Below are 9,537 nucleotides of genomic sequence, written 5' to 3'. Positions count from 1 at the left end.
ACACATCCAAATGGTTTAAAAAAATTACCTGTTAATACTGCAAGTAGGTGAAATTGATATAAAGTATTTCTTTGCTTTGTTTTTTTGGGTTGACTTTATGAGGATTACATTTGGGAACAGGGTACATAAGACAATCCCATTTAATCAGATTTTTTTTTATTCACTATACATAGAAAAAATCTTTAACTTTTTCAAATGCTGTCAGACTACATTTTGTTGACATTCGATAAAATTTCCTTTTAAACTGTAGGAGTTGGGTTCAGTGAGTTATATCTACCATCTAGACTAAAACGTATTGTATTTTAATATTACATTTTAAATAAGCACAGAACAGAAGGGCAAAATATGAAAATCTCTTCCAATCTAGTTGCTTTTCCATTCAAAAGAACAGTTTGACATCAAATGATAGAACAGGACTTTAAGTCTTTATTTCACATTTCAATACCCTTTATAACACCGCCGGTCGTGATGACGCCAACAGCCGCTTAACAGTCACGGTCGTTGCTGTTTTATGAATTGGTGTGTGTATCAACAGGAACGTGTACTTATTGCAAAAGGGTGGAGAGGTATTATCTGATGCAGTGGTCCCCAACCTTTTTATTACCGCGGACCGGTGGTTGGGGACCACTGATCTGATGGTAAAGACTGAGATGTTTCAATATGTATAGTAAAAAAAAACACCATCTGTAAGCACTGCAACCACAAACAGCCGAACAAGATAAAGGAAACAAATTACCAACGATGCATAGTGAATAATTTCAAATGAAATGCAAACAAGAGTTTTGATGAGTAAGTCAATCAAAAGGAGAGTAAAACTTAAAAACCCGGTTACACTGACGTTCGTTAAAAACCAAAGCGTAGCCCTTAAATAAAATCTCACCCTCTTAGGTTTTCACAGGAAGCTGTAAATATGCATTCCAGGTATTGCTTCAGTCCAGTGGTAGGATCAACATGCATATGCCTTTTTTTTTTTTTGAAAAAAAGTCTTGAGAGACATCAAGAGAGCTATATTATTTTAGTTTTTATTGTAGCTTACTTTCCTCCATCTTCACTGAATACTGAAATATTTCTTCTTGTGCAAATCAACCCTGCTGTAACATTCATCCATCGGACAAATCCGACCGAAATGCTTCGTCAAAACGTCTGTTTTGTGATTGTGCAGCCCCTTTACGTGAAAGGAATGAAGAATAGGTCCAAGGAAACAAACGGATTTTCCAGGCACAAAGAGGGCGGGGTGGCTGAGGAGGGGCTGTAGAGGCGCTACACGCACACGGCGCTCCCGTTAACTTGAGCCGCGGGCCGCTGGAGGGCGGGGCTACGAGAGGGGCCGCCGGGAGGAGGGACGGGCCCCCGAAGAGGCTCCGCGGAGTTTCCCCTCACACTGATGTGCTCCCATCCTCCCTGCAATACAAACACTTGGAGAATTATTGACAAACCCTTTCAGAACCCAGAACATCTTCTTCCACATGTTTGCTGTATCCCTCTATATCATTGGTTACAAGTTTATGATTGCAATATGAATCATTTTTGCAATTGTTTAAATAAGGTGATTTGACAAGGAACTATGAAGTAAAAAATAAAAAAGCCCCAACTCACCCCTATGCCGTAGTCCCAGGACAGGCCCTTGGGTGCCATGGGCCCCACACCCAGCCTGTGGCAGACGGACCCAGGAGTCTCAGTAGGAAAGCCTGGAACTCCTTCTGCGATGATCCAAACCTCAAAGCAAAAAGAAAAAATTAAGTGTTTTGTCTTTAGATGAAGGTATTCTTGACATCTTCTAGGTCAAATACAAATTTTAAATGCGAGTGTGTACCTGGTCCAGCGGTCCCACAGACACCTTGGTGACGTTGTTAGAGATGAGCTCCCATGCAGAGCCCTGAGGGTAGCTGGGCGTGAGGCCCTGTCTGTACCACAGGTTACCTGAAAGACATCAGTCAACATGTTTGATTTTTTTTTTTTTTTATTCAGTAGTTTGAAGACGCAAAGCAAACCAGATCGAATGAAAACTCACCGTTGTCATCGACGGCAAACACGGAAGTCCGGCCGACGGACAGCTGTCTGAGGTTCTGCCTCGGAGGAGAGGGGATGTGGTACCAGCATTCTCCTACAGAGCGAGAAAAAGCTCCTGAGATAGTCTGAACTCAACCCTGAGTTTATGTTTCAGTGATTTATTAGGTCTGACCCACAGATTAGCTTTCATGTCCAACTGACCTGCAGGGTTTTGTGGAGACACGGATCCTCTGTAGAACACGGCTCCGTCCCTCGCGATGGCCCACACCTGATTGGCTCCTCCGATGGAGATAGACTTAAACGGCTGATCTGTGCCTACATGGAGCCAGGAGCTTCCCTATGGGAGCAGAAACACTTCCAGAAATTCTGACCCACAAATCCATAAGTCATAGACGATATATTCTCAGGACGTGATAAAAAAAAAAGACAGATTTCTCACCGCGGGGTTCTGGGGACTCACGCCCAGCCGACACAGGACATCTCCTTTGTCACTGAGGGCCCACACGGGGACCTGCTCCATTTTGCTCTGGGTGAGACACGGCATCAGAGAGATGTCGCTGAGATGGATCGGCGGCACCATCTTCCACGGACCTCTCACCGTTATCTTGCACCTCCTGGACGACGAACAGGTCACCGTTAGCGTGGAAGCGGAGTCACGGACTGGAGGAAGGCGAGTACTTACCTCGTCCATCTTCGGCGCCTCACAAAGTCCTTCATGGTTTTGTGGCCATGAAATGTCCTGTAGGAAAGGGACAAGTCAGACAAATGGCTAAAATCTCCTCTGTAGTCAAACGTCGAGAAGTAAATGTTTCATACGTGGGAAAGTCCGCAGCATACTGCCAGCCTTCTTTGTCTGTTCCTCCAGGAACACTGAAATCCACAGCCCACTCCGATACCTAAAGCAGCAGGAAATGAGAGCAAACAGAAAGAAATCACTGTATAATATCCTTATACATTATTAGTTTCTAGTCCTAAATTGCCACATTTGCAAAGAATTAACACTAATGTTCACTAAGAATTTATGACAGATATTTGTGAACAGGTCAGGATTTAAACACGAAACCTACAAAAATTAGTAAGGATGGATAGATGGATGGATGAGTAAAAGGGCGAAGGGGTGGACAGAGAGACAAACAGATGAACGGTTATATGGACAAGGTGGATGAATTTGGGTATTGAAATGCAAACATTTCTCCTCCATTTCTCTATTCCCCCCCCCCCACCCACCCCCACATTTGCTCAATAAAATTGCAAACTTGCTAAAACTTTCCCAAACTGCTGAAGATACCCGTTAAAATCTAAACGCTGGATAACATTTCAGTCAGGAGGTAAAGTTGGGAGTCCTCTTACCCAGGACCACTGAGGGGACGGAGGGTGTGTGCTGCCTTTGGTGCATTCCTTCAGGCCGCTCTCATCACTCCACATGGGGCGATCGGTAGGAAGTCCTCTGTAGGATTTATTGTTATGAAAAATGTACTGGGATGTAATATTAATGCATGCCAGTAATTAGAAACATCTGTAAAATGAAGGAGACCTACTTGTCAGTGTAACCAGTCATTGGGTTCCATCGCTGATTCTCATACACATGTACACTCCTGACATCAGTCTGTAAGTGAATCTCAGGGTTGACTGCAGCAGAAAACACACACAAGGTCATTTTCACATGTGTTTATACACGGACTAAAGAGTCAGCAGCTGGATGCTGGCGCATTTCCCATTAGGATCACAATAAAAACACCAAAAAAAAGTGAAGATTTTGCTTAGCAAATGATCTAAATGTTAGTGCAGCATTTCTGTAAATCAACAGGAAATGTTCCTGTCTGAAGGACGTGCGTTACCCGAGCTGGGCTGTCGCCCAAAGCTCCCGCTGTAGACCCAGGCAGTGCCGTCCCACCCGATGCCCCACACCAGCCCCAGACTGTTAGACTCTATGCAGCGCAGGTGGCCTGGGATCTGGCGCCAAAACCTGCAGCAGCGCACAGTCGCACGCAGCCAGTGTTAGTCCCAGCAGTTAGTACATAGAGTGGCAAAGAGACAGGCGAAAAGTTATCTGGCGACATATCAGTAAGACAACAAAAAGCAAAAGACTGGAAATCGAGGCGACGAGGATTTTACTGAATCTCAGGGCAAAGCAGAGGAACAGAATTCAGTCTTTGGTATCTGGCTCACATAAGGTCGCAGGCCACAGGGTGAGCCGCTGCCTCCAAAGAGAGGGGCGGCTCGTGTACCATGATGTCTCCCTTGGAGGTGGTGGACCACAGCGCCTGTTTGGTTGGAGCCCCAGCAATCCCTCGCCACTCACAGCAACAGTCCGACAACAGGTCCAGCTGTTGGACAAGAAACGTGAGAGACACGTTGCGCGACACTTGACATGCAACGCTCTACCCAACTGTTTCACCAGTTTTTACATGATGACGAAAGTTTTACCCAGTCGTTCATTTCCTTCCCCGACGGCGCTGCCAGTATCAGTGGCCATCTTTGTTTAGTTCTTTCGGCTGTGTACACGGCAAAGGTGTAGTGGCAGTCTTGCAGAACCGGTACCAGCGCCGTCACTTCGTTTATGAACACCTGAAGGTACTGAACATGCATCAACAATGAGTCGGTAGTTATACATTTAGTACTTCTGGTCTTGTTCTTGTTGCTGCCCTTCCTTCTAAACCAGGTCAGCACATGAGAACCAACCTTTTTCTCATCATATTGAGTGTAATAGACAAAGAAGATGCTGTCCTTCCTCCCATCCGACTTGGTGGATTGCTCAAGAGCAACACCTACATCCACCCAGCGTTGTGGCTTCCAGTCTCTCCACCAGCGCAATGCCCCTTTACGCACCCACACCGACTGGTAAGGAACCAGGAGAAAATAATTAGAATCTGTTCACCCCTACAGCAAGAAGGAAGACAACTTTTTTATTTTACTTACGTTGCTTCTCTCCAAAGGTTTCCTAGTGATCTCTTGATGTTGCGGCTTTTGAGGCTGCTCGCTCCAGGCTGCAGATTGCACCGGAGTCAGAGACAGGGAACTACTGAGAGGACCTGATGCACAAACGTAGAGGTGTAAGAACTCGGGGAAAAAAAACAAAAAACGTCCCTAACCAACCAGGGAGGACGAAGCACCTACAGAATTCCTGAGTCATCGCCTATTTCTTTTTGTTTTACTTCAAAGCAGGTAGACTTTCTCGTAGTCTTTTAAACTGGTCTTGCTTAGTGGCTTCACAAACCTTTAGAAGCTCTTTCAAATGTTTTTAGGACATATTTAACTGCTTCTTTTATTATTATTATTAATTTCTAAAAACAAAGTAAATGCATCCAAATCTTAAACTAAACCTGTGAGTAGGACTGACTCAACCACTTCAAATGATTTCCAGAAAGTCTGGGAATCAGCAGAATGCAAGGCAGCTGCTCAATCTGTCAATTAAAGATACCCTAAAATACCGAAAAATTTAAGTGGTATGAAATTTTTTCCCTCCCTTTTCCCTGTTTTGCTTCTTCGTAAATTCTTTCTCAGACCAGATTATCATTATAATAATTCCCATTCAGGAATCACAATCCCATCATCATACAGCCTCAGAGACTGACTGCCCACGTACCTGTGGAACTGAGCCAGCTGATCCGTGAGCTCGCATCCACATCGCATCCTCCGCCGGACACCCACGCCCACACGGGTCCATCCTCTTCCCCGATGCCCTGCGAGTTCTCCAGGGTTCCCAGGACGTCGCTCAGTGAACGCCCTGCTGCCTGTGCGCTCCGAGCCGCCCCCGCCCCCTCTAGGTCCACGTTCATAAAGGGGACGTCGTGCCCAGTGGCCGGAAGGGTGGGGAGCACCGGAGCTGGAGGCAGCTCAACGCCGTCTTCCTGCGGCATCTCGGTGATGGACGGCTGCGTTGTGGAGGTTCTGTCGCGGTCCGACACCAGGCTGTTGATGAAGCTGTCGCTGGCTGGGATGAACGCTTTTGGAGCGTCTTGCTGGGAGGCTGAGGACGGTTGTTTTACCTCCTGAGGAGGTGCAGATGGGTCGCCGCCCCCTAAGGGGACAATAGAGGGAGCTGCTGCTTCCAGTACGGGAGTAGCGCTGTGCTCCAAGTTAGTCGGACCCAACTCTGAGTCTGAATCAGTGCCACTTGGTGCAGAGCCTTGTGAGGTCTCAGTCAGGTGGCCACTAAACTCACACTCATCCCTTATGAAAACACAAAGGGAGTAATAACGGGTTGATTAAGGTCAGGTTATGAGTTAGTGGAGACTTGGTTGATGTTACTCTGCAGACCTGGGTGGAATAAGCTCTTTATTGATGCCCCACTGGGCAGAAACGGGGATCCAGCCATTTCCACTCGGCTCAGCCTGGGTCACACCCATCCTAAAATACAACCCACGATCCTCACCAACGGCCCAAACCTAACAGACAGAGACAAAGAGAGATCTGTGTGGAAGAACAGCAGTAAAATAAAACAAAAAAACAAAAAAAAAACAAAGGTCGTCTGGTACCTGTTAAACACAGACAGTGAAGTGTTCTTTATTTATTGAGCTGTTTCATCAATTCACCTCCAGTAATCCAACAAACTACAATTTAATCAAACCGTTTTTCCAACAGACCAATCAGAGCAGCTGTTACTTTATAAGGCCATATACTGTAACTCCTGCTCTGGCTCCGTTAAGCCTTCCCCATAACTGAAACCCTGAAACATGAAATATGGGATTTGATGACGACGCCTTGGCCAGCTTCTAATTAGGGAGTCTCCCATATGTAAGGCCAGTGGGAATACAGTCTGGGGATATTTAAGGCCGGACCCTGAGGTGCGACTGCTGAGGGGACATTGGCCAGAGCCGACACGCTGTGCTCGTGTTACAGTGCTGCTGACGGGAAGCGAGGCGGAGGGGTTGGAATGGGTCGAGGAGAGGTTTGGGAGCAGTGGGGGGGGGAGGCGTAGGTGGGAGGTGCGGGGTTTGCAGCGCAAGCAAAGTCTTCAGCAGTGAGACACGGAGTGAAGAGTTTCTGCTGTCCTGAAACCAGATCCAGGCAGACGGTGAGGTGGCTCAGGCAGCGGAGAGGCACAGTTCAGAGTGGAAAGAGAAAAGTTTTAATAAACCTGCAAGGTTAGAAAACTTGTAGAAAATATATTTAAAAGCTTTAATAATGTGTTTTGGCATCTCTGCTTGTTTTTTATTTTAGCATGCTTCATTCTATTATAGGGGCACAAAGAGCAGAAGTACACGAGGTGCGACAAATTTTGTCACATTTTATGTTGCACCCACAGACCTCAGTGTATTTTATTAGGATTTTATATGATAGAGCAACACAGACAAGCACATAACTGTAAAATGTGCAACAACAAGGATGTAGGAACAACAAGGATGACAGGCTTATTTTTCTTTCTATCAAAACAAAATCTGAAAAGTGTGGTGTGAATGTATTTTTAGGCATCGTGAATCCATAACCGCGTTTTGCTACAATTACATGCGTTACAGTTTTCTTGTCTCTAGATACAGAATTGCGTTTCTGTCCTTCCTTCTTTGCTAAACAGCCCAAATTCATGCAGAGGGATGCAAAAAGACGACGAATGTAATTATGGCACAGCACTCAGACTGGCTTTCTTCCAGGTTTGCCTAATATTTAGTGTCATCCATGTCCCCATCAACCCCGCCCCGCTCCACTGGATCTGCTTAAGGACAGCATCTCCATGATGCTGCTAAAACTATGTTTTACTGGTGTTGAAGTGTTAATCTCCGTGAAAGTTGCACAGTAAAGTTGAAAACTGATCAGTGAGCTACTCCTCCTTAAAGCCTGGATTTGTGGAGTCAACAACTCAGACTTATCGTCCGATTCTGGAGTCTTCCCCAGAGGCTCACACAGCCGAACCCCACATTAAATATGACTAATAATAATTAATTCCCCAAGTAAAAAAAAAAAAAAAATCTCCTCCAACCTGGCCATTGAGCCCCACGTCCACCATCATCATCTCCCCTCCGATGCTAATCCAGCCAGATCCACAGGGGTTGTGGGAGTTTACGCCACGCCTGAACCACACCTGGACACACACACACACACACAACCGCTCCAGTCCGCACACGTAGCCGACAGGTAAACCAAACCTACTCAGATCATTTCAGACGTCATCACAGGTTTACCTTAAAGTCCTTTGTGACCACCCACACAACGCTGACTCCGACGGCCACGTGAAGAGCCTCCACCTCCTTTGAGGGCGACTCCACTTCCAACCAGGAGATACCTACGGTGGAACATACACAATGCACAATGCTCTGTAAAATGAGTTGCACCGTAAAACCAAAGCGTCACATTTCACTTACAATATCACCCATTAATAGAGAATTACAATGGGGAAATAATTAACAGAGCTTCGAATACATAATTCATAGAATTAAAGTGTTTAAAATGACCATTTCTCAGATGAAAGGACAGGGGGAAAAGAACAACAAAAAAACCCAAAAAAAAACAATTGGAGTGTGTGCCACGGTGACGAGGACCTGTCGGGCTGTCCAGACTGAGGCCTGTACGAACCAGCAGGTTTCCATCCCACAGTAAAGCCCAGAGAAGATCCCCAGGGCCGGCTGACAACTGAGCCACTTCTCTGGGCACCTCCACTTCCTCCCAGCTGGTCCCCTCCGGCACTCGGGGTTGGATTCCCTCCCTGAACCACACCTGTGCAGCACAAGTCATTTTAGCAGATTGTTAAATCCGGCCACATTTGGTAAACGGGATTTTAGGCATGAAATCAAGATCTTAGGTTTCAGTTCCAACAATTACATGTTGCATTTTAATAAAGTATTAAATGTTTTTAATTGAGCAAAATAACTATTTCTTGGCTCTCTTGGGTCGGAAAAGTTAGTAGTTAAGCCTTTTGGTTCATATGAAGTTATGCTGCCCTCTTGTGGCCATGCATGCTCAATAAAGTGATGCCCGACATCGTGTGTTGATAAAAACCTGCAAACCACAGCGGAACCATGGTCAGTGGAGCAAACATTCTCAGAGGTGATAAGAAAAATGATTTGTTTTACTAAAAACAAATATTATAGGTTTTGTGGGAAGCTAATAATTCCCCTAAAATGTAAAGCGAACGTATGGGTTTTTAATCGGAAAGATAAAACCTCAGCTGCTGCCACCTTGTGACTGACCTGCCCTTGCTGTGACACGCCCCAGAGGTATGGGTACCTCCCTGACTGGTCACTCATCTCCCAGCCACCACAGCTGATGTCACAGAGCGGCAGCGGGGGCTTCTTAGGGCTATCCAAAGGGATCTGCAAGGAGACAGTACTGGCCTTACAAAACATCAAATTAGCTTTGACTTACAGTCGCCATGGAGATTTTTCTTGGTATGCAAAGTGCCAAATAAATATCCACATACCAGCAGGTGAAGTAATAAGGCAGCACTCAAAATATGTACAATAAAACTAATTAATTAATGCTTCTGTACTGAGAGAAAAAAAAAAAAAAAAAAAAAAAAAAAAAAAAAAAAAAAAAAAAAAAAAAAAAAGGGGGGGGGAAACACAAAAACACCAAAACAATACCCTCCTGGAA

At 45.5% G+C, this 9,537-nt stretch overlaps 1 protein-coding gene across 3 annotated transcripts in view; it reads right to left on the bottom strand.

The window, feature by feature from the left end:
* Positions 1-403: 403 nt before the first annotated feature.
* The window catches only part of tecpr1b (tectonin beta-propeller repeat containing 1b), a 17,007-nt gene continuing 7,873 nt past the window's right edge, over positions 404-9,537 (bottom strand). For all 3 annotated transcript variants that reach the window (XM_015020391.1, XM_015020390.1, XM_015020392.1), the window contains 21 exons: positions 9,135-9,257; positions 8,487-8,661; positions 8,130-8,230; positions 7,928-8,029; positions 6,271-6,398; positions 5,597-6,183; positions 4,930-5,042; positions 4,693-4,848; positions 4,438-4,587; positions 4,180-4,337; positions 3,849-3,976; positions 3,549-3,639; positions 3,361-3,457; positions 2,827-2,906; positions 2,693-2,749; positions 2,450-2,624; positions 2,212-2,347; positions 2,012-2,104; positions 1,814-1,920; positions 1,597-1,716; positions 404-1,401 (listed from right to left, as the gene is read on the bottom strand). In XM_015020391.1, coding sequence (XP_014875877.1) covers positions 1,261-1,401; positions 1,597-1,716; positions 1,814-1,920; positions 2,012-2,104; positions 2,212-2,347; positions 2,450-2,624; positions 2,693-2,749; positions 2,827-2,906; positions 3,361-3,457; positions 3,549-3,639; positions 3,849-3,976; positions 4,180-4,337; positions 4,438-4,587; positions 4,693-4,848; positions 4,930-5,042; positions 5,597-6,183; positions 6,271-6,398; positions 7,928-8,029; positions 8,130-8,230; positions 8,487-8,661; positions 9,135-9,257 — 3,018 coding nt within the window. In that variant the 3' untranslated portion in view covers positions 404-1,260. The remainder of the gene's footprint in view (positions 1,402-1,596; positions 1,717-1,813; positions 1,921-2,011; positions 2,105-2,211; positions 2,348-2,449; positions 2,625-2,692; positions 2,750-2,826; positions 2,907-3,360; positions 3,458-3,548; positions 3,640-3,848; positions 3,977-4,179; positions 4,338-4,437; positions 4,588-4,692; positions 4,849-4,929; positions 5,043-5,596; positions 6,184-6,270; positions 6,399-7,927; positions 8,030-8,129; positions 8,231-8,486; positions 8,662-9,134; positions 9,258-9,537) is intronic.

Source organism: Poecilia latipinna, unplaced genomic scaffold (genome assembly GCF_001443285.1).
Source record: "Poecilia latipinna isolate Pla-1442-1.1 unplaced genomic scaffold, P_latipinna-1.0 Scaffold2577, whole genome shotgun sequence".
In the NCBI taxonomy this organism is placed as follows: Eukaryota; Metazoa; Chordata; class Actinopteri; order Cyprinodontiformes; family Poeciliidae; genus Poecilia; species Poecilia latipinna.
This window is presented reverse-complemented; position numbering and strand designations above follow the sequence as displayed.